Source organism: Acartia tonsa, chromosome 6, assembly GCF_053477335.1.
Source record: "Acartia tonsa isolate MP-2025a chromosome 6, ASM5347733v1, whole genome shotgun sequence".
NCBI lineage: Eukaryota > Metazoa > Arthropoda > Copepoda > Calanoida > Acartiidae > Acartia > Acartia tonsa.
This window is the reverse complement of record NC_137265.1, coordinates 8,415,321-8,441,032: the sequence shown is the minus strand read 5'-3', so window position 1 is coordinate 8,441,032 and position 25,712 is coordinate 8,415,321. Positions and strand designations below refer to the sequence as shown.

The 25,712-nt window shown below is 32.4% G+C and overlaps 1 protein-coding gene across 1 annotated transcript; it reads left to right on the top strand.

Annotated features, from left to right (window-relative positions):
• The first annotated feature begins 988 nt into the window (after nucleotides 1–988).
• Nucleotides 989–23,818, top strand: LOC145321745 (transcriptional corepressor CBFA2T3-like). Its single transcript, XM_080163317.1, has 7 exons — nucleotides 989–1,153; nucleotides 14,516–14,808; nucleotides 15,239–15,389; nucleotides 17,698–17,822; nucleotides 21,411–21,978; nucleotides 22,327–22,449; nucleotides 22,891–23,818. The coding sequence occupies exons 2-7, from the start codon at nucleotides 14,516–14,518 to the stop codon at nucleotides 23,374–23,376; spliced, it is 1,746 nt and encodes a 581-aa protein (XP_080019443.1). The 5' UTR covers nucleotides 989–1,153; the 3' UTR covers nucleotides 23,377–23,818.
• Nucleotides 23,819–25,712: the final 1,894 nt, after the last annotated feature.

Below are 25,712 nucleotides of genomic sequence, written 5' to 3'. Positions count from 1 at the left end.
TCAATTAGATCAGTCATTATCGAAATCTTACCTAAGCATTGAAAAAAACTTATATTACTTTATATAAAAGGATTATTGAAATAAGACACTTAATCTATTGTATGTAAAAAAAATGTTGATGGTTTTTGCATTTTTGTTTTAATTATTTTAGGGTTTTAACATATTTCAATTAAAAAAAAAATAAGTAAATAAAAGAAAATTTATAAATAATACAGAACTAGCCTCCTATTACAGTTAGGGAGTTGAATCCATTTTTATAGAAGCAGAAATATAATCTATGATTATGGTTTGGACCCTCTAAAACTGTAATCTACCCTTCCACTTTCCCCTCTCTTGGTGAAGATATCTTCAACGCCGATACGATTTTTGAAATATAAGATTCCACTTTTGTCTCTCTTGTTGAAGATATCTTCACCAAGAGAGGAAAAAGTGGAATCTTAAATTTCAAAAATCGTATCGGCGTTGAAGATATCTGCACCAAGAGAGGGGAAAGTGGAATCTTACATTTCAAAAATCGTTTCGGCGTTGAAGATATCTTCACCAAGAGAAGGGAAAGTAGAATCTTATATTTCAAAAATCGTATCGGCGTTGAAGATATCTTCACCAAGAGAGGGGAAAGTGGAAAGGTAGATGACAGTTTTAGAGGGTCCAAACCATAATCATAGATTATATTTCTGCTTCTATAAAAATGGATTCAACTACCTAACTGTATTAATAAAACCGGAGAACTCTTTTTTTCCGGGGTTTCTCTGATACCAACCTTCCCTTTCAATACTCACCCCCTCTCCACCCCCCTAAAAATGTAATTTCCTCTATGTAAGAGAAATAAAATTGTATAAACCCGCGAAAGCGCTACAAAATACGGTTCACATTTTGTTCCTCTCGATAAACAGCTGACACTCACCCTCCCCACTTCCCAACATTTATCCTCCCCCCTGTCACTTTCTCTCCTTCCCCCCCTTCTCTCTCTATTTTCTCCCCCCATCTATTTTTGTTAATTTGTCCGTCGTAGTTTATCAAAACTTTGTAAAGCAAAAACATCTGCAGATAATTGAAATACATAATTTTAGTGAAAAAATGTCATGTTAAAAAAATTGTGCTAAAAATAGGAGAATTATTCACTGGTGAAATTCAACACATTCTAGTCAAAAAGGTAATGATGTTTCAGTTAAAGAAAAGCTATTTTTCCCTTAACTTTTCCTTCAGCGCTTTTTATATTTTTTTTAACATACACGGCATTATCCATATTAATACCAGCCGCTTTTTAACCCTTTCCACATCTTTTTTTAATACTTTAATTTCCGGATTAATTTTTCCGCTTTTTCAAACTGACTTCCTACTTTAATAACTTTCATATTGATTTAAAGGGGTTAGTTCTATTATATATAGGTTTTCTTTGTTTGTAGCCTTAGATTATAATAAATACTGAACCGAATGAGTTGCTGTTTTAGGGTATTTAAGAAGTTTTGCAACAAATATACGTGTAAATTTGTCAAAACCGTATTTGTTAGAGCTTCGCTTGTATGGATGTTGTCATCCTTGTTTATTTATATTTTGTATGATTTATGAAATATATTTTTGCATTATGACTGATGGACCGACGGACCATGTAAATCTTCCTTAAACAATTCAGCCGTCTACCTTGAATAACAGCCGCGGAATTTACAGTTTCCCCATAGCATTACAGACTGACTGACAAAGTGAATTATATATTTGTTTCGGTACTAAAAATTGCTTATTTAAACGTAAAAGTATTGTAAAATCAATTTTTCTATTTCTCCCTACAATTACATATGTGAAATTTATACTTTTTTATGAAATAAGATATTTTGATATCTGTTTTTACATATGTTAATATTTTTAGGAGCTAGGTTGCTCTAAAACTAAATTATTATTTTTAAAAAGCTATTGTTTAATATAATCTCCAAAGGTTACTCAGAAACCAACAATCTATAAATACATCATATGATTGGTTTGAACTAAATGAAGTCAAGTTTACTACATTTATAATCCTAAGTGATTATGACAATAGATGGATGTACAAAAAGTGGCTTGGAATCTAGAGGGACAAGACAACGGCCGATTAATTGATGTACATCCACAATGATTGCTCCTTCCGGAGATTACAATTAAGGGTTAAAACGTTAGAACACTAACCTTAATGAACTAACCAATTAAAATTTAATAATAGTCCTCAAAGTTGTTAAGCCAAAAATATTGATAATATTGACACTTGATTATTAGTATATATATGTACATGACTTCATTTAGGTAGAATCCATATACCTTGTCACTAAGCAAATATTAATAGTACTGGCGGCTAAGCCCCTAATCTAAAGTAGCATCGCTTATGATGTTGACTTAGGAAACCCTATTCCATCTTAAAAATTTTAGTCTATTTTTTCTTAGCCTTTTATTTTGAAAGCTGTACACTAAAATAGCAGAAAACCTGCATATTGCCGTTTTAGGCTGTTAAACTACTTAGAGACTGTTATAAATAGTGCGAATATAGTTTTAAAATAGCAAAGATATAAATTATAAAAAAAGCAAAAAAATCAAAATATAAATTTTGAAATAAAGAGAAAGGAATCCTTATCAAAATGTGGCAAAACCTATTTTCATTCTTTAAATAATATTGAAAGTATAGAGTAAATTAAAATTATGCACAATTAAACAAATTTAATACAAAATTTAACCTAAATAAAATTTCTATTGCTTGAAAATTAGCTTCAGAAATATTCTATGAATCACATAAAAATATGTAGATATTGGTATACCCAGGGAGGGACGGGACATTGGACTGTAAATTAGCATACTGGTCCCCAAGGTTTTATAAACACGTTCTCTCAATCATTGGCTACAAGCCTTTGAGGTTAGTTGTCAAAATTGTCAATTGCTTAAATAAATATTTTTAACTAGGATTAGATACTTTTTTTATATAACAAGGATGACAACATCCATAAAAGCGAAGCACTGAAACAGTAGGACAAACGGACATTAACACTTGTATAGTATCTGAACTGAAAAATCGGAACATAAATGTATAAATGTCGAATCAAAATTGTAGGTAAATTTGTTGAAAAACTGCTTAAAAACAGGATAATGTTTATGGACATACTTACATTTTTGGACTTGATTATAGAGTTGCTTCGCTTATAATATTGTTCTTTGTTGTCCCAGGAATCAATATACAAAAAATCAGATCAAACGGATAATTAAAACACTTGAAAATTTGTTGTTAAAAAAGTGGAAAAATCAACATGTTTAAAATGGACGTACGGACATTCTGGTAATGATTATAGAGTTGCTACGCTTTCTAACTCGTACCCAACTACTACAGGAATCATCATGCAAAGTTTGAAATCGATAGGACATTTCTAATATGCCTAAATTAACGAATAAAAGCTATCTATCTCGGACGGACGGACGTACGGACGGACGGACGGACCGACCCTAATTATAGAAAAGCTTCGCTTTTAAAAAAAACTTGATTATTGATTAATAAAAAAGATAAGTTGTGAAAAGTAAAGCATATTTTTTACAAAATATTAATGTGTTAAACACATGTAGTTAGGATCTTATCATATGGGATTATGTACTAGAAATACGCGTAATTCTATTTTTTTATAGAATGTTATTTTAAAGTATATTTTAAATGTTGTTACATATGCCTAAAAGTATAAGTTACCCTCTAAATCTTTAGCCTTGAAAATTTTCACTGTAATGTCGAAAAATGTTTTTCTTTTCAAATATTGGAAATTTAAAGAGAACAAAAAGCTATTAATGCCCAAAATCATAACTCATAATAACTGATGCACCACAATTTGGACCTCCAAATGAAGGTTGTGCAATCAAATTGGTTGTTGTATTTAGAACGTTTGTAGTAATGTACATATAATGAAGTTAATTTTAGTAGTGCTTTGATAGCTTCTTATGGCTGAGCCAATTATTAGTACCTATAAATGTCATTGTTGTACCAATTTCTATCCCTATCCAAGAGTTTTAATTTAAAATGGGCATTATTTTAGGATTATTATGATATTATTTCTGCGCTTCTTATTGAAATAAAAGTCCTTGTTTTGATAATATATATCCTTATCCTAGAGTATTAATTTTTAATGGGCATAATTTAAAATATTCTGTTAATTACTTGTTATTGCTGCGCTACTAATGGATATGATTGTCCTTGATTTATTAAAAAATGGATTTATTATTACTTAAATCTTGCACCAGATTATAATGTACTTTAATAAAGTGAAACTTGTAGCGGGCCAAAATAACGATCAATCCCATCCCCTCTTACTGGATGAACCAACTGACCAATAAATGACAGTGGAAATAGCAACCTAAAGTTCTACATCTATCTTATAAATGTCCTTATCCTCGAGTGTTGATGTGTACTTGAAGTTTGGTCATAATATGTGTGATATTGCTGCGCCTCTTAGGATATGCTTGTCCGGGTATTTTCGGTTTCGTGACATCGCCTCTATAGGGCAGTTTCGTCGTATTTTTAGTTTTCTTCTAATTCCAGCCCCTGCGGGGGGCTCTAACCGTGCTGGTCAATCATTAACATTTACCTAACCTATCAAAAGTTACTACTAAGAATACGACAAAACGCCCCTTAAGAGACGATGTCACGAAATCGACAATACCCGTCAGTCCTTGTTTTTGGAAATGTTTATCCCTACCCTAGAATGTTGATGTGTACTTGAGGTTTGGTGAGAAAACAGAGTATGTCTGTTCTAGGCTGGACCAAAATTATTTATTTCTTGATTTTGGAATAATTTCATTATTGGGTCCTAATAATTTTATATAGATATACTTTTTTGAAAGGTTTTCTTTGAAATTTTAACGTCTTGTTTTCACTGTATACTGGTTGTAAAAAAGGAGATTGTAAGGGGAAATTTTAAATATTAATGTAAAATTGTCTTTTATATTTGGCTTATCCTTACGCCGACATTGTATCCAACATTTAAGACTTTTATCATAAACCATTTAAGAGGTAACAGATAATTATTTTTGACCTTAAATTTTTGTGCTGGATGCATTTTAGACATTAGGGCCAATTTTGATGATGTTTTTTTTTAACATTTTAATTATAACCTTTGGATTTATATATTCACATATTAAAAAAATCCCAGATTTAAATTCATAAATTAAATCAAAGTCAAATATCTTTAAAGTGTATTTTCCAGTAAGGCTGTCAAACCGATTAATATCTGCTGAATTAGAAATGGTTCTCAGCCATACTGAAAAATCATGTACTAAAAAAACTGGTTTTAATCTGATAGTTTTTCATTTCATTATTCGCGAAAGCTGCCTATAATACGATTCAATGAATAACTATTCTTCGATTGATTTGATTCATCGTTTTTGCACCAGTCTTTGATACATGTCCTACAACATATATGCTTGCTATGATGTGTATAAATATCAAACAGGCCCTTAATTATCGCTTGATTAAATCTATTTAAACTTGCTCAATGTGTAAAATTATCAGGGATGAGATAATAGACGATAAATAATCTATCTTCCAAAGTTCTGTATGTAGAAATCCTGAAATAAGGTATAGCCAACAAGCGAAATAAATCTAAAGTAATATTTGGGGGGCAGATAAAATGGTCGTCAATTCTCATATGTGTTGACCCCCAAAAACAGCTGAAAACCACGTAAAGGTTGCATGATTTTTTGATTCGTTGTCGATATATTATAGTAAAAATCTACTATTATTAGTAGCTGGTAAACTGGAAGGGGAAAGAAGGTTTGTAGATTTTTTGTCCTCTCTTTCTCTGAGAAACATACATACATACAAAAAACTACAGCAATAAACTACATTCAAATTCAACAGTTTTTGTTAGCGCAGCTACTATAAAACTATTTTCTGCCTGTCCTCCGTACGGTACGTTCATTTGGCTGTCTGTTTGTACGCTGTAACAATGATTAAAAACTAATATTTAGTACTGTAACCTTCTTGTTGTAGTACTTGTAATAATTTAACTGGTTGTTATATCACCAAGGTTGTGAGTTTATTTTGCTACGCTTATCATAAATTTCCTTTTTAAGGATTCTTACTTTATAATAAGGAAATTTAGAGGCGAAATAAATCTTTAGGTAAAATATCATTCTCAGTAAAATATATAAATCTAACTACAAAGATATTTTCTCGAATATTCTGTCTATTCTTTATTACACGGGGAATGGAATGAAAATAGTACATTCCCTAAATTAGTTATTTGATAACTTAAAAGCTTGTGGGGTGAGCTAAGTTGAATCATAATTGGATATTTTAAGTGTTCAAACTTTTGCACCAACAATTTTAATCTACAATAGGGTAATTTGGTTCATCATAATTTGGACGTGAATAATAAACATTAATATATTCTCTTATCCTATCCCTCTTTCCATGTATAATTTTATAATATGGTGATGTGGGACCCATGATATATTATATTATATCAGTATCTCATATTTTATATTCTCTTGTCCTATCTCTCTGTATAATTTTATAATATGGTGATGTGGGACCCATGATATATTATATTATATCAGTATCTCATATTTTATATTCTCTTGTCCTATCTCTCTGTATAATTTTATAATATGGTGATGTGGGACCCATGATATATTATATTATATCAGTATCTCATATTTTATATTACCTTGTCCTATCTCTGTGTATAATTTTATAATATGGTGATGTGGGACCCATGATATATTATATTATATCAGTATCTCATATTTTATATTATCTTGTCCTATCTCTCTGTATAATTTTATAATATGGTGATGTGGGACCCATGATATATTATATTATATCAGTATCTCATATTTTATATTCTCTTGTCATATCCCTCTGTATAATTTTATAATATGGTGATGTGGGACCCATGATATATTATATTATATCAGTATCTCATATTTTATATTCTCTTGTCCTATCTCTCTGTATAATTTTATAATATGGTGATGTGGGACCCATGATATATTATATTATATCAGTATCTCATATTTTATATTACCTTGTCCTATCTCTGTGTATAATTTTATAATATGGTGATGTGGGACCCATGATATATTATATTATATCAGTATCTCATATTTTATATTCTCTTGTCATATCCCTCTGTATAATTTTATAATATGGTGATGTGGGACCCATGATATATTGTATTATGTCATAACCTCAACTTTTGCTCTTTGCTTTAGCTATGTGTAATTTTAGGGCTAGATTTGAGGAATCTTAAGGTATAAGACAATGGCTGATAAATTTATGTTCTCCAAAATCAGGTTTCTCTAGATTTCAATTATTGGTTGAAAAGTTTTGACATTGGTAGTTTGAACCAACAAATCAAATTTCATAAAAGTACCCAACTTTAAGCCCTCAAATGGTGTTTTGGATACCTGTATAATTTTCACTCCAATACCCCATCACTTTCTTGCCATATCTAACCTTCAAATATATTTAGTAATTATTTTATTGGACACTATATAAAACAAAAAATTAAATTTGAAAGGCTTTTTAGATTTTTAAAATAATTAGAATGCGGGCTACTAATACAAGAATTATATAATGTTACGAAGTATTAAAACTCGCCTATATTCAGGGATTCTAGGGGATAAGACAAAGGACGATAAATTCATGTACATCCCTAATGATGATAAACAAAATTTTCCCTTCTGTAGATTTATAATTTGTAAACTCAACCTAAACCACTAATCAAAATAATTTAGAAGTACCCAAAGTTGTTAAACCAACGAATAAGAAAATGTCATTATAAAACTTTGGGTACTAGTGTAATTAAGAGTCTAGTGTCCCCTCCCTGCCCTGCGTATACCACATCTATACGGGTCCAACATGATGTAGAATACTAAAGCACACTTGCTAGACTTGTCTTTCTTTCCCCCTATCTCTTTAATTGTCTTACATAACCACCTAGGGATTTAATTTAAAGAAAAACTGTTTTGCTTTCAATTTTCCACCAATTAAAAGAATTCATAATTGAGACAATGGTTATTGTTTTATCTGCTATTATGAACAAAGAAAATACAATAAAAATGTTTTTGATAATGATACACAAAATTAACATTTCCTGTAGAATACAACTAGTGGTTGACTCGTTTGTATTCTCAACTTAATGAACCAATTCAATAAAAGTTCTCAAAGTTATTTAGTCAACGAATAAGAAAGCGTTATCTAAAAACCTTGGAGACTAGTGTAATAAATAGCCAAAGGCGCCATCCCTCCCGGAATGAAATTATTTCTTTTTTAGCTTGTAAAATTAAGAGAGAAAGATTGGGCCGTTGATTAATTTATCAGCTATTGTCTTTTCTCTGTCTAAATTTCACTATAAAAACCTCTAAATAATATATTAAATCTGGCAAAAAATTATCTAAATTTTTATCTTTAACACGTAATAAAAACATAATTATGTTTAATTATATTCATCCTGTACGTAGAAAGGTGTCCTATAACTTCCACTTCATTAATGACATTGACACCCCCAATTATATTAACAAAATTACCCTTTCTGTAGATTAAGATTATACTTGGAAACTGAAAGCTTGTGCAACCCAATATTGATTTTAAAAAAGCTTTTAGTCAATGTATGAGGTAAAGTGGTAAAATTTCCCCCAAAAATCAAAAACGTCTATAATTATACAGTGTTGTTATAGCCAAAATAAGCTTCTCTTTTAGAATGGGTAATTATCATTATATGAAAAATTAAGAATCAATACATTCTCAATGTCAGAGTGTAATTTTCACAAAATATAAGGAAAGCTTATCAATAAACATTAGACCTTAATATTTGGCTATTATGATGATATATCAATATTGCGATAATGAGATTATTTGCTAACCTGAATATAGCATTTATACCATTCTCCAATAATTATATTTTCTGAGCGGAAGAGATAGGTCACCGCATAGCAAAGATGATTAGTATAAAATATAAAGGGATTTGTTAAAAAAAAACATCTGATACTTACATTTGTGTTCCGTTTTTAAGTAGCGCAGCTACTATGTATCAAATGTACATCTGTCCGTCCATTAACAAATTAATACTGTTTAACAGTTTACTGTTCTTATTCAATATTAAATTATTTTTAGGTTGTACATTATTGATATTAACAAGGATGAAAACATGCATGTGAGAATGGCTAACCATAATTCTTTCCTAAATTTGGTATTTATATAAACTTTGCATTTAACTTAAAATATGAAATATAAAAAAAAACATTTCTAGCTAGATTCATTTATTTTTCTCAGAAAAATGTTGTTGTCATTATTAAAAAACGTACTGATGTAATGCTGTTGTTAGAAATTTCTTGCGGCTACGCCTCTAGAAGCTTCTAGCGGCACGGTAAATGTTTTCTTTTCAATAAATGTTAAGATCAGCTGTCTACTAAAAAATATCTTAAAGGCCGTTATGCGGCGCTAGTTATATTTTAAGGAATTTTTTGGTGATTTTTCTTGGAAGGGTGGTGGTACCCTTCCTCAAAATATTTATAAACCTGCCGAGGACCTATGTAAAACTACACTGTAAAGGAGAACCGTAACTGGTAACAGCGGATTCTTCAGTACACACACAAAGACAGTGAACGTTTTCCTTTATTATAATGATTGCTTTGTCTTCTTTTTGGACATGAAATCACAGCGTCGATATCATTTACTTATTCCAATATTTTGTCGACATAACAATCAATATTGTACTTCAAAGTTTAGCACGGCAAATAACAAATTAGAAGAGTTATACACAAAATTCCACTTGTTAAAGGGCGTCTACCTGTAACAACAGCTAAACTATTTCCTTTCTAGTTTCTAATATGACGTTCTATTTAGAAAATTTGAAGTCATTCAATTTTATATACATAAACAAACAGTTGTTGCATTTCCTATTTTTATATCAAAATAATATATAAATTTAAATTAAATTAAAGTATTTTTTTTACTTAAAGAATACCTATTCTCCCCCCACAACGTAGTCTTTTATCAAAAGGCTTTTTTAATATAACACCTACGCCCCTAGAAGCTTCTAGGGGTACTTAAGGTGGGAGGGGGGGAAGGCGTCTCCCCATATTTTCAATTTAAGTGTTAAAAAGAAAAAGTTTAAAAAATTATTCGAGGGGATTTTTTTCTAGGGGTGATTTCTCTTGGGAGGGTTGAGATACCTCCCCCAAAATAGTTGTAAACCTTCCCCATACATAAAAAAAGCTTCACTGTAAAGGAGAACCATATAGTTAATTTGTTAGTTAGAGAGGTCCTTCGCTACATACAAAAAAGCTTAATACTTTATTGTTGTTCTATTTTGTTATACACTAGCGGCTTCGCCCCTAGCCTCTAGGGGCTTTGCCCCAAGAGGTGATCAAAAAAAAATTAAGGTGACATTCGTAAAAGGACGAAGAAAATCTCCTGTAAAAAAAGGACCAAGAAAATATCTGCAATAAAAAAAAGATAAAAAAAATGGGGGGGGGGGGATTTTTTGTTTTTTGGGGGGTTGGCCCTTGGGGGTGTCCTATCCCCCAAGAAAATACCTTAAAACCATCACAGGACCAGTAGGTATAATCCCTGAAAAGTAGAGCCCAATTGGTTCAGCGGGGACTGAGATCTTAAGCTTCAGACGGACAGACAGACGGACAGACAGACATCAAGCTACTTTATATTATAGATAGTGATGTTTATTAAACATTATTTCTTTTTGTATTTAAAAATCTTTGAAATCTGTTGCCCTTGATTTTAAACTGAACAAAATTCACTTGTTATACACGATTAACCTTTAAAAATTAAATTAATAAGATTTCCTTCAAGTATCAAACATATTTTTACTAAAATGTAATTTTCTTTTTATTAAAAAATTATAATATCATTTTTATTTCATTATTCGTAGAAAATTGTCTATAATACGATACGGTTCATGATTTTTCAGTATGGCTAAGAATTATTTATCGGTTTCAAAGCCATATTTGAATAGAAATTGTTGTATTATATTTTTCAAATCATTATCTAAAATTTAATTTTAAAAATTGTATAAGGAAGAATTCCTTTCTTAGAAAACAATTTTTCCATCAATTAAATCTGAATTTTCTTTGTTTTATTTAATTTTGTCTTTGTTAAAATAACTTTAGCATATTTACTGTAAAATGTAGTTTTTTTTGTCTGTAGCTTAAGATTTTTTGATCCGATTAAGTTCTTCAATTTAGGGAAGCTTCACATAGGTCCCAGGATGGTTTAAGCTGCTAGTAATGGAGACGGTAAAGTTAGAGACATAATAATTTTTCGTAAAGTGAATTTTTCTTTGTGAGAAAATCAGTTGGAACTTGGAAAGTACTAAATTAAGTTGCTTTGTACGCTTAGGTTATGGCCAGGGATCTAAAGGGATAAGACAATGGTCGATAAATTGACATACATCCACAATGATTATACGCAGAACTATCCCTTCTGTTGAAACGTTTAGACACTAAAATTAATGAACCAACTAATCATAATTCAATAAAAGTCCTCAAAGTTGTTGAGAGAACGAATAGAAAAACGGTATAATAAAACTTTGGGGACAAGTGTAATAAACAGCCCAATGTCCCCTCCCTCCCTGGGTTGTGGGAGTATGCAAAATGTGCTAGATAGAGCTTGATAACTTTTCCAACACTTGTTACATACACAGATGTAAACACATACACACACACATACACACACACACACACACATACTTAATTAATAGAATACCATAACAATGTTAAAAACATATTTTACATTTCTCTAGTTGTGCGTCACATCAGGGAGGAAGCGGACGATTAATTAAATTTCCAGTATGGCTTCGTAACCGATTAATATCCGCTGGTTTAGAACCGGTTCTTAGCCATACTGAAGAATCATGTATAGCATCGTATTACAGACAATTCTCCACGATTTTAACCTGTTTTGTTAGACCGGTCTTTGGGCCCCTAGGGGTTAACAAATCTGGTTTTAATCTTTTTTTTTTCATTTTAATAATCCTGAAAAGCTGTCTATAATACGATGCGATTACTATTCTTCTAATTATGTTTATTTTTGAAATTTTAACATATTGGTAGGAATTTGGGAAAGATAATAACAGACAAATAAAACAATATTTATAAGCGATTAACCAAGAATTACAGAAATGAAATAACCAAGGATGACAACATCCATAAAAGCGAAGCACTGAAGGTAGGACAAATTGACATTAACACTTATTTAGTGTCAGAACTGAATAACCAGAATATAAATGTGTAGGTAAGAGTCGAAGCAAAATTGTAAGTAAATTTGTTGAAAAACTGCTTTATACAGGATAATGGTTATGGACATACTTACATTCTTGCCTCGCTTATAACATTATACTTTGTTCTCCCAGGAATCAATATACCAAAAATCAGATCAATCGGATGATTAGATCACATAAACATTTGTTGTTAAAAAAGTAAAAAAATCAACATGTTTAAAACGGACGTACGGACATTCTTAATAAAAATTTAAGCTACTTAAGCCAGATTTCGTAAATTTATTATTAAAATGATAATTAATTTAGCTTATCTTACAAATATTATCTTTTTTTTAACTCCAGTTCCCAACCTCTGAAATTCACTGGGAATACAAGGATGACAACATCCATAAAAGCAAGGCACTGAAACAGTAGGACAAACGGACATTAAAACTTGTATAGTGTCAGAACTGAATATTCAGAATATAAATGTATTAGAGTCGAAGCAAAATTGTAAGTAAAATTGTTGAAAAAATTATTGGTACAGAATAATGTTTATGGACATACTTACATTTTAGGACTTGACTTTAGAGTTGCTTCGCTTCTAATATTGTACTTTGTTGTCCCAGGAATCAGTATACCAAAAATCAGATCAATCGGATTATTAGATCACATAAAAATTTGTTGTTAAAAAAGTAAAAAAATCAACATGTTTAAAATGGACGTACGAACATTCTGATAGTGGTTATAGAGTTGCTACGCTTTCTAAATCTTACATAACTACTACAGGAATCACCAAGCAAAGATTAAAATCAATAGGACAATTCTAACATGCCTAAATTAACGAAAAAAGCTATCCGTTACGGACGGACGGACCAACCCTAATTATAGAAAAGCTTCGCTTTTAAAAATTGGGGAAAGATTACATATCATCTATTAACCTATCCCTATATTTTTGACGGCACTCTCTCACTCACACCTTTATTACTTACTAGCGGCTTCGCCCCTAGCCTCTAGGGGCTTTGCCCCAAGAGGTTTGATCAAACCAATTTTTCGTAATTTAGATTTTAAAAAATAAATCTAAAAAAAATTTTTTTTTGGGGGGGGGGATTTTTAATTTTTTGGAGGGGGTTGGGGTTGTCTCACCCCCCAAGAAAATAGTTATAAACCTTCCCGGGACCTATGAGAAGCTACCCTGTAAAGGAGAACCCGATCGATTGAGCGGTTAGCGAGATCCTTCGCTACAAACAAACAGACAAACAGACACACAGACAAACAGACAGACATCGTTCTACTTTGTATTATAGACTAGCGGCTACGCCCCTAGAGGCCTCTAGGGGAACTTGAGGAGAGAGTCGAATTTAAAAATTAAATTTCTTATTTTAGATTTTAAAAGAAAAAGTAAAAAAAATTTTTGGGGGGGGAGCGAAAAATTTTTTTTTTTTTTGGGGGGGGGGTGGCCCCCCCCCTCATTTTTAATTTTAGTTAAAAAAATTCAAAATTTTTTTTTTTTTTTCTGGGGGGGGATTTTCATTTTTGGGGGGGTTGGGGGTGTCCCACCCCCCAAGAAAATAGTTATAAACCTTCCCGAGACCTATGAGAAGCTACCCTGTTAAGGAGAACCCGATCGGTTCAGCGGTTAGCGAGATCCTTCGTTACAAACAGACAAACACACAAACACACACACACACAAACACACAGACAGACATCGTTCTACTTTGTATTATAGATATATTCTAATTCATTTTTGGTGGCGTTGCTACTCTGTTACTAGGGTATCTTCTTACTACCGTTTTTTAATAATTAATTGACATAATTGAGAATTCTGTAAACTTAGATTTGCAGTAATTAATGTAGGTTCATTGCTTTTGCTAAGCTGCTTATTAATATAATTATCCTTGTTTAATGTTTTTATCTAAATATCAATTTTCCTGGATTTTATTCTGTTATCAACCAATTCACATGTTTTGGGATAAAACAAAGACAATAATGCTAATGAATAGAGCAGAAACAACAAGCAAATACTTTAAGTTATACAGATTATCTGCTGTTTGTGTAGCTATGCCTGTGAAAACTTTATTTGGAAAGGACTGCAAATTATACTGGTACCCAATGTTTTTTTATAAACAACCTAACTCATTCGTTGGGTACTTCTTGACTCCTAATTTTTATGCAATATTCTAATCTACAGAGTAAGTAAATGTGTTTAAAACCATAGGTGATGTAAATCGATTGCCTTGTCCATTAAGGTCTTTGATTTTATTTTGTACAAGAACCATTTATGATCATTTTTTTTGTTTTAGATGGATAAAGTGATAAAGAAAGAAATAGAAGATGACACTCCTTACAGCAGCAGCTTAGAAGCTGCCCGATCCAGCTACTACGCGGACCTGCCTCGCTCCAGCGCAGCTGCCAGCATCTACGCGGACTCTGTGAGGTCGAGCAGTGTGTACACAGCCACCGCGACCAGCAGCGGCCTGCTGCACCACCACACCGCGCACACAACTGCACCGACACAACGTGTGTCACCGACCTCCACACCGCCAGTGTCCAGAACTGCGGCTATGGCCTCCATGGTTCCGAGTCTTGTCGACAGGTAGGATTCTTTTAAAGGTTTATAAATTATTTAAGTGCTTTAAAAAGTTCTTACGGTTCAGTAATGGGACAATTGGATATAAAAGTATGAAGCTCTTTATAGTGCCTATAAAAATATGTCATTCCTTACAAATGAACATTGATAGGCTAATACACATACTAAATTACCAATAGCAGACCAGTATACACTTTAATTGACCAATGGAAGGCAATTATGACATCATTAATTAAAGGCACTATAATAACATCGAAAAGTATCCTTTGCAAAACATGTGGAGCTCTGATTTTGTTAGCCTATTTAATTGGGGGAAAATTACTTTATCTGCAACTGTCCTTACCCTCACGTTCATAAAAAAAAATCATTGAAATTATTCTTTAATTTCCATTAATTAAGTTTCAAACAGAGGCTTTCAATGTTATTTTGCTTTTAGTACAATGAGTTTGAGCCCACCGGGTGGAAGCAGCGACTACCAGCGGTCAGTCTACAAACTAAAGAGGTTCCTGTCAACCCTGATCAAGTTTGGTACAGACATCTCTGGTCCTGTGGGGGACAAAGTCAGGGACATGATCTTCAATCTGGTGGTAAGTTCTTTTTTGTTTGTTTTTACTAGTGGCTACGCCCATAGCCTCTAGGGGCACTTAAGGTAGGAGAGGAAAGTCGACCTCATCCCATTTTAAAAGAAAAAATAAAGATAAATATTTTTCTTTTTTGTTAAAAGGGGGGGGGGGTTGTTTATGAAAGAAATTTAAAATACAGATATAAGACATCAATTAGACATATAGGTAGGTAATTGTAAAATGATATTTTAACAGGCATGTTTCATTTTCCCCCCATAACATCTGAAATAATACGTATGTATCATTTTAAACTTTGACATTTCAACCTTAGTTTTAACAGTTAGATACACAGAGAGGTTACTGTGTATTGGAAGGGAATGGATTCATTAGCAGGGATCTAAAGGGAAAAGATAAACATCGATAAATTGATATATAACCCCAATGAAGATGCACATAATTACCTCTTCTGTAGATTACAATTAGTAGTTGAAACTTTTGGACTCTCTACTTTATAAACCAACCAATTAAAATCCAATAAAAATCTAAAGTAGTCAAGCAAAAGAATAAAAAACGTTATTATAAAACTTTGGGAACTAGTGTAATAAACTTCCCAATGTCCCCTCCCTCCGTAATTCGTTAGTCACTAATAATCCATTTATGTACCTGACTGTTGATTGTTGATACAGGTGGAAACGTTTTGTCTGCAGCACTGCGCAAGAAGACCGCGCAAACTTTTAAACTTTTCAGTTTGCACACACTTTTAATTCTCAAGTTTTTGTGCACTTACACTCTATCTCTTTCTCTCTCCTTCTCTCTCTCTCTCTCTCTCACTCTCTTATCTTTACATCTAAATAACAAGGTCCAATTTGTCCAACGCAGCATGATATTAGCTGTAAAAATACGTCTTTAAAAAAAGTATTGTACTCCTAGTGTTTTTGCAAGGCTTTGCAACCGCGTAGTTTTATGGCACCGGGCTATGACGGCGGATTTTTCAAATATAGGACAGTTAGTGCGAAAACCTGCTGCTATTCATCCAGTATAAGCTGCAAGCTAACTATTATAATCCTGTAAATTATATAATATTACAATCCAGCATTGGACTGTAAATTATACTGGTACCCAAAGTTTTATAAACACGTTCTCACATTTGTTAGCTTTAAACTGTGGGTACATTTAATAAATCTTGATTGTTTGGTACAAAGTAACAATGTCCAAAATTTTCACTTAAAAGTTTTAATCAAAAGAAAGGGTAATTTTGTTCATCATGATTGGGGATGCTGTCTTATCCCTTAAGATCCATGCATGTTTTTTTTAATAAGGTAAAATTTAAATCCAAAAATGTACTGTTTAAATTCACGTTGAAATTAAGTTTCTATACGGATATTTTTGTTTCTCTGGAGAGAGTAAATAATTATGCAAGCCGTTGTTTTCTCAAAATTTTATGAATAATAATTTTTTGATGCATTTTTGCATATTAAAGATTAAATTATAAAGTGTAATGAGTTGGGGCGAACTTTACACAATTATGTATTTAGTCAAAACAAATGTTTTAATATTGATAACATTTAGTTGAGAGATAAGCAACAGGGTTCTAAAGGGATAAGACAATGGCCGATAAATAGATATACTTCCCCAATGCTGATACACAGAATTACCCTCCAGTAGAATACACTTAGTGGTTCAAACGTTTAGACACTTATATGAATGATTCAACCAATAAAAGTCCCCAAAATTGTCATGCCAACGAATAAGAAAACGTTATTAAAAACTTTGAGGACTAGTATAATATACAGCCCATTGTCCCCTCCCTCTGGATAAGCAACCTAGTTAAACTTGGATGTTATTGTTATATCAACATGACTCTTCTCATTTATGGATGTATTATTACTTGGTTCTTACACCAGATTTTCATGTTCTCTAACAAAGTAAAACGCGCAGCGGTGTCTAAAATAACTATTTTCCCCTTCCACCTCCGTTAATTTGTAATTGATGGCAAGGAGGATACGAGGTAGCATATGAGCTCGTACATATATTGAACGAGCTCGTATGCGATACTATAGCGAAATTTTCGGCTTGGTTAATATCCTCTGGATTAGAACCGGTTCTCATCAGCCGTGCTGAAGAATCATGTTTAGCATCGAATTCCAGACAACTTTCCACGTATATTAAAATAAAAATATAAAAAATAATACCATTTTTGTTAGCCCGGGCCTTCGACCCCTCAGGGTTAACAAAACTGGTTTATTCTTATAATTTTTGATTGTAATATCCGCGGAAAGCTGTCTATAATATGATGCGATAAATAACTTTTAACATCCAATATTTTTTTTAGAGCGGACTGCTAAGCGTGTCTGATTTCCACCGCCAGTTGCAAGAAGTGACAAATTTTCCCGTACGTCCGTACGTCCTTCCTTTCCTTCATACCAATGTACCACTTCTACAGAGAGAAATTCAAAGGTGAGGAAAAACTTAGATAGCGCAGCAACTTTATGATTAGATTATACCTGTTGGTCCATACGTACTTCCCTTCCTTTAAACTATTGTACCATTAAAGCTTTACAAAGTGTCACAAAAAATCAGCCATTTGACGTCATAAAAATGACGGATTATCCATCTCTTTTATAGGGGTTCCTTTCCCACTTCTCATCTCATGCATCATTTTTATGACGTCACACGGCTGATCTTTTGACACACTTTGTAAAGGTGGTTACCATTTGAAACATATTTGTAGCGCAGCATCTTCATAATTAGCGAGTGCCTGTTTGAATTCGTATGTTATACTTTATGTATTTGTATTGGAATACTTATTCATAATAAATATAGAATGTTAGATGAAGAATATCTTTATTGGACCAATAGTAACATAATGTTGGAACAATCAGACCACAATATCGACTAACTAGGGCATTAAATCTATTTTCTATTTAACAAGGATGACAACATCAATAAAAGCGAAGCACTTTTTAACCCCTTTCACTTTTTTTTAAATAAGTTGAAAAAAGGGTTTTTTTATTCGTTTGTTTATTACCTTAGCTTAGGCACAGAAAAAAAACTAACCCCCCCCCCCCTTGTTTTAATTTATTTGAAAATTAGGAGGGGGGCAGTTTGTGTAAAAGAACCAAATAAACAATAAACTATTTTGTCTTAGTTCGTACAGTCCCATATAATATTGTGGCAGCTGTTGTGGCCGTACGCGGTCTTGTTTTATTTCTTACAGTTACATACAATATTATGTCAGCTGTTGTGACCGTACGCGGTCTTGTTTTATTTCTTACAGTTACATACAATATTGTGTCAGCTGTTGTGACCGTACGCGGTCTTGTTTTATTTCTTACAGTTACATACAATATTGTGTCAGCTGTTGTGACCGTACGCGGTCTTGTTTTATTTCTAACAGTTACATACAATATTGTGTCAGCTGTTGTGACCGTACGCGGTCTTGTTTTATTTCTTACAGTTGCATATAATATTGTGGCAGCTGTTGTGACCGTGTACGCGGTCTTGTCTTATTTCGTACAGTTCCATATTATATTTTGGCAGCTGTTGTGACCGTACGCGGTCTTGTCTTATTTTGTACAGTTGCATATTATAACGTGGCAGCTGTTGTGGCTATACGCAGTCTTGTCTTATTTCTTACAGTTGCATATTATATTGTTGCAGCTGTTGTGGCTATACGCGGTCTTGTTTTATTTCGTACAGTTCCATATTATATTGTGGCAGCTGTTGTGGCCGTAGGCGGTCTTGTCTTATTTCGTACAGTTCCATATTATATTTTGGCAGCTGTTGTGACCGTACGCGGTCTTGTCTTATTTCGTACAGTTGCATATTATAATGTGGCAGCTGTTGTGGCCGTATGCAGTCTTGTCTTATTTCTTACAGTTGCATATTATATTGTGACAGCTGTTGTGGCCGTACGCGGTCTTGTCTTATTGTGTACAGTTGCATATTATAACGTGGCAGCTGTTGTGGTTATACGCGGTCTTGTTTTATTTTGTACAGTTCCATATTATATTGTGGCCGTAGGCGGTCTTGTCTTATTGTGTACAGTTGCATATTATATTGTGGCAGGTGTGTGTGCAACTGAATATTTGCTCAACACTTGAACAAACTTACAAATTCTTATAATTCAAGTTCATCGGAACTTTTATTATTATAATGTGAACTTATTCTAATCAGTTTTTATGATAATTATGAACATAGCACCTGATGAAAATCTTCGTGTCCTGTAATATTATTAACTGTCGAAAATTCTCCTAATTTTTTGAAAAATATTTTATTTTAAGTAGTAAGAAAAACATAATTATTACACAATTGAAACAAAACTGCAAAATTTTAAACGTTCAGTAAAGAGGCAGTCAAAAAAGTTTTCTGAAATTTCTTTCATAATTTTGATTGTTTTCTTTTCTATCCATGATTATCCGTTATATTTTTTCTATGTTCTTTTGGAACTTTTTTGTAGATTTTTTAAGAATACCTCCCCAGGTTAAACTTTAAAATTAAAAAAAAAGGTTCATGAAGTTCTGCAGTCATAATAAAAAGTAAAAAGATTAGTTGAAATCTTGTCATAAATGCAAACAATGTATCATTGTATAATTATTCTACAAAATTATTTTTTATCAATTTTGAACTTTGAACAATAATTTTATATCGAAGTATAATTATAAACATGGAAAATGACGTTTTTGAACACTTTTAACATCTTTATCTCAAAATTCGCTAAAATCAATCATATGACATTTGAACTTTGAAAGTTTAAAAAAGGGTTTCTTAAAATATCACATAGCATTTTAAGCACTAAGTTATTCTTTAAGCGACATGAATGGCTTATTTTAATATGAGTTATGAAGAAAAAAATATTTAGAAAAAATTAGATTGACTTTTCTTATCATATGATTTTTCCTACAATTCTCCCCCCCCCCTCCGCCCCTCTTCCCCCTTTGTTTTATTATGGCGGGGGTAGTTTTGCTAAGACACCTGAGCAAATAATTTTTTTTTCAAACATAAGAGTATTCATGAACGATTTAAACTTTACAGTTCAAATTTAAGATAGTCATATTTTTAAACTTACTGAGAGTAATTAGTCAAATGCTTTGAAAAATTCAAAAATACATTGATGAATGAAGTCATTAATACCAGGGAGTAAGGGAGGGGACAATGGATCGAATATTCAATTTTTAGGAGTCTCAGACTTTGGGTACTGGCTTAAAGGGAATGTGCAAGAATTTAGCAGTTTCTGACTGAGTTTGGGTACTTGCGCATGAAATGCCGCTACTCGTTGTGTATGTTTTGAATATTGCAGACGGGGAGAAGGGATAAGGGAAGTGGGGGCAAGGGAAATAACTACTCGTTGTGTTAGTTTGGAATGTAGCAGACGGGGAGAAGGGAGAAGGGGGGTGGGGGCAAGGGGCAAGGGAAATAAACAGAATAAAAAGGGGCAGTCATATTCTTGCTAGCAGCTGGCCGGGTCCAATAATCTTGTAATATAAAAATCACACCATAAAACCTCAATATATTTTATCAAAAACAAGTTGTGATTTCACTTTACATGACGCTATGAAAATCTATTATTCAATTAACAATCCCTTTATAATTTCCTACAAATTTATTGGATTAAACTGGATTTCATGCCCTTTCTTTGATAACTCTTATATTGAATTAATTGCCCATTGTCCCCTCCCTTACTCCCTGCATTAATACGGTGTTGGTGAAGCAGCTTATAGTGCCTAAATAAATTACGTCATAAAATACAAATAATCAATGATAGGCCAGAATACATTGTAATTGACTAATGGTGAAATGTATACTTGCCTATTATTGGTCATTTGTATTGTATGACGTCATTTTTTATTAGGCCCTATACGCTGATTGGTTGTATATTGCATAATAAAATCTTCTCTGATTTATGAACATAGTCTACAGATCTATTAGACCACAATTTAAGAAAATAATACCTTTTTGCTAATTAATACTTTTCCTAAGTAGTTATATAGACTCTAATTGCTACAAACTACAAAAGTTAAAGTTATTGATTGTTTTCCATTTTAGTGTTGCATTGTCTGCTAACAAGAAAGTGTTGGATTACCTGCGCATACACGAGCAGTCCATCTTCCAGCCTCCGCTGCTGGAGGCCGGCCTGGCCGCTGAACCCAATGACATCTTCCACAGCGAGGCTGTTGAGTCGCACCACCATCACAGGAAGCGCCGCACCTCCTCTAATTCAGAATCCTCGCCGCTGTCATCTGATCCAAGCGGTTTAGCAGTGGCAGCCGCCGTTGCGGCTGCAAAACGTTCAAAGCCTAACCCTGGCGGCAGCGGTTTAGGACATATTAGTCCGCCGTTGTACAACAGCACGGCGCCACTGTTGTCCAGCGGGCTGTTTCCAAGAAAGGATATGTTTGGTGGTGGAACAGCTGCCATTGATGGAAGAAAATGGAGCAGCCTGTATGCTGGTAAGCTTGCCATTGTTCCTGGCTGTCCTAGCAGCAGTAACGGCAGTGGACTGGAGGCGGTGAAGCCAGAGTCTGGAAGTTCCAGCACGAGTTCCAGTTCTCTACCTGGAGGACCAGGATCAGGAGCTGGAGGGGCAGATGATGAATGGAAGAATGTCCAAGTGGTAAGTAATGATTTGTTAAATTTCCTCAAGCTAAAAGAAGTCCACAAAATAACTTTCTAAGAGAGAAAAATCAGGGAGGGAGGGTACCTTGGGCTGCTTATTATTTGTGATAACGTTTTCTTATTCGTTGGCTTAACAACTTTGGGGTTTTTTGAAATTGAATTTTTAATGGTTGGTTCATTTAGTTGAGTGTCTAAACGTTTCAACCACTAGTTGTAATATACTGAAGGGGTTATTTTGTTTATAATCATTGGATGTACATTAATTTATCGGTCATTGTCTTATCCCTTTATGTCCCTTGAGAAAAATAGTATTTGAACTTTAAGGTCATTAAGATTTTTTGTTCAGATGCTAAACTGTATACTTGGCATGGTAGAGAAAACACAGCGGGCAATCACCATCCTACAACAGAGACAGTCAAATAGTCAACAACTTCAACACCAGAGGTCTCCAGAGGATATTATTGATGAGGTTAGTTTTTTTCTTTTAACACCAGAGGTAGATTCTTAAAAAAAAATTTGAGTCGCTGGCACGCTGCATCGCTGGTGAGGCAAAATTGTTTTTGTGAAAAATCCTCCAAAATCACATTAAAAAATCTACAAAAATTAAATAAAATCTTATGCTAATAATCCTACTATGTTTTTTTTACATTTTCGTAGATTTTTATGTGATTTTGGAGGATTTTTCGCAAAAACAATTTTGACTCAGAAGCAACCCTAATTTTTTTAATAATCCACCTCAGGACTCAAGTTAAACAGGTTTCAAAATAAACTTGTTTTAAATCCTTTAACGGCAAGTTATAATATTTTATATAACAACCATTATAAATGACAGAAACATCAGAAGAAAATTAGAGAAAATAAACTTTATATCATACATTTTCATGTTTTTTTATACTTTTAAATTTTTCAGGTTCAAATATCGGCTGTACGAGCTGTAAACGAGGTAAAACAGAACGCACTGAACGAGATATCCCGCGCCCGCCAGGAACTACTGCTGTTACGCCGCGGTGTTGGTAGCGGCAATAACAATAACAGGACAGACAAAGAAGCTGCCGGGTTACTAAGAATATCAACCAGCAGCAGCCAATCAGACACCAGCGAAATTTGTTGGAACTGCGGCCGACTCGGCTCTGAAACTTGTTCCGGCTGCAAAGTGGCAAAATATTGCGGCGCCTTTTGCCAACACAAAGACTGGGAGTCGCACCACAGAATATGCCGGGCAGCCGCTGTAACCGACCATGAAACGACTGCCGCGGCCATTGTAGCGGCTGCTGCGGGTATTGGTAGGGCGGCACCTTCATCGCCGCCAGTGACAGCCTCGGCTGCTGGACCCTTGGATCTGAATTGCAATAAAACGTCGTCAATAAGTGCAGAGAAAGGAAATGAAGCAAAGTAAATTTTTTAGATTTTTTTGAAATGTAATATTTATTAAACAGTAATTTTTTGATCATTTTAAATTGGTGGACATTCAATGCAATTTACTTTTGTGATCAGTTTAGAATTAGAACAATTTAAAATTATTTATCCACAATTATGTGAGTTTAGGGGACAAAGTTTTATCTTGATAAAAACTATTTTGCAGTCAACTTTTGTGCTAGTAAAAACAGTTTTTATGTTGCTAAAATGTAATAATAGTTGAAGACAAATTAGTTTTTATCCAGATGAAATATGCCTTCCTAAGTATACCCAGTGAAACTAAATTGTAGGGGCATGTTATTTTTTATGAATAGCGCGAAGCGCCAAAAATATTTTCTTCAAATAATTGTACATGATTTTTTTGGCACTATTTATGTTTTTCTTGTGTAATATTGTTTACTAGCACACTTCGGGCTTATGCGGTTTTCTAATATATACTTTAGAGAAGGCGTCTTAACTTTTATTTTTATAGCTAGTCGGTGTTTTTAGTAAGTAGTAGATGTAAAATTTTCCATAGAATTCAGATATGCAATCGTTGTTTTTTTGTAGACCTCTTAATTTTAAAGTAATTTAAGTTTTTTTTTAATAAAAAATTAAGTAGGTTTTTAGGTACTAAAACGCAACAAAAAAAGAAGAAAATTGCCATTATGAACAAAAATAGTAAGATCTTTAATTTGACACTTTACTTTTTTAATTCTGTTGGGTAATTATTGAAAAAATCTATTTTTTTGAACCCACGAGAATAAAAACTTTCAACTTAAATATATCATTACAGAGGCATAAGAAATAGGCGTTATATATACTTTTAGAATGAGAAAAATATTACAAATCCATTCAAAGCAAAATTGAAATAAAAAGTTTACAAAATAGTATATAAACTACAATAAAATAAATTATATGAAAATATTATATTATATTATACAGGCAACCATCTTAAATCTTAAGAGTAAAATCATTGAGAGTAAAAATGGGAAGGGGTTAAATAGGGGGTAAAGTAAGTGTTGCCTGTACAAAATAATATGTTAGGCCATTTTTTAAATTTTAAATTTTTTTTACTTTTTTCAATTTTGCTTACAATGGATTCGTAATATTTTTCTGATTCTAAAAGTATATATGAACCCATATTTTTTATGTCTATTTTAGGATATATTTACGTTGAAAGTTTTGATTAAACCGAGGTTTAAAAAAATCGATTATTCAATAATTACCTGACAGAATTCAAAAAGTAAGGTGTCAAATTAAAGATCTTACTATTTTTGTTCATAATAGCCATTTTCTTTTTTTATTGCGTTTTAGTACCTTAAAACTAACTTAATTTTTTTTTTAAAACTTAAACTACTTAAAAAATAAGAAGTCTACAAAAAAAACCGATTGCATATCTGAATTCTATGGAAAATTTTACATCTACTACTTACTAAAAACAACGACTAGCTATAAAAATAAAAGTTAAGACACCTTCTTTTGAACTATAAGCACTAATTGAAAAAATGAGATACATAAAGATGATACCAAAGTTTTTCAATTTTAATAAGGTCACGGCAGCCGCCGCCGCTCTAATGCCTAGAAGTTTTTGGGCTAGGCTTCGAAATTTAGAAAAAGTCAATTTTGCTGGCGGCTATACTGTGGCAAATTTTTTTATCCTTTGAATTTGTGCTTTCATTTATAATAATACAATTATTTAATAATGTACTAATATAGAAATTTTTTTTTTACAACAAATTTTCACTTATTTACGTTCAACTTTTATAATTTAAATAAAATGTAACACTTTATGCTAATAGACGAAGAAAGTTAAATTGAATCTTCTTGAGAAGATATATATAAAAATATTTAGGTTTTTTGCCAAATTTTAAACTAAATATTTTAAAGCACTAGGTGATTTTGAAATTTGTGTCACAAATTATTTTACTATTGGTCAGAGTAACCCTGTTTTTAAATATTAACCTATGGTCAAATTAAGGCTGATTTTATAAAAAAAATAGAGAAATCAAAATGAAATTAATTTTACTTTTCAATTTATTTGAATTGAATACAGGTTTGAACAGTGTGATTTATATTAATTTATTTAGATAATAATTGTACAATGTAATGGTAAATTTGATTTTAAGTTACCCTTCGAACATTTCTTATTTTATGCCTTGCTTTTAACACTAATCTAGTCATTTATTTGCAAAAAAAGATTTGTTACATTTTACATTTCTTATTTGTTTTCAACAAAGAAAAAAGTTTCATATTAAATTAAAGCAATGATTAATATAAAATATTTAATTTTTAATGTATAAGTTACCATATTATTATATGTTATTACCATTATAG

Excerpts from the sequence above, each read along its gene's own strand:
- LOC145321745 (XM_080163317.1), top strand. The coding sequence starts at position 14,516 with ATGGATAAAGTGATAAAGAAAGAAATAGAAGATGACACTCCTTACAGC. Across the intron at positions 14,809-15,238 it reads GTTCCGAGTCTTGTCGACAG|TACAATGAGTTTGAGCCCAC; the intron begins GTAGGATTCTTT and ends TTTTGCTTTTAG. Across the intron at positions 22,450-22,890 it reads CAGAGGATATTATTGATGAG|GTTCAAATATCGGCTGTACG; the intron begins GTTAGTTTTTTT and ends TAAATTTTTCAG.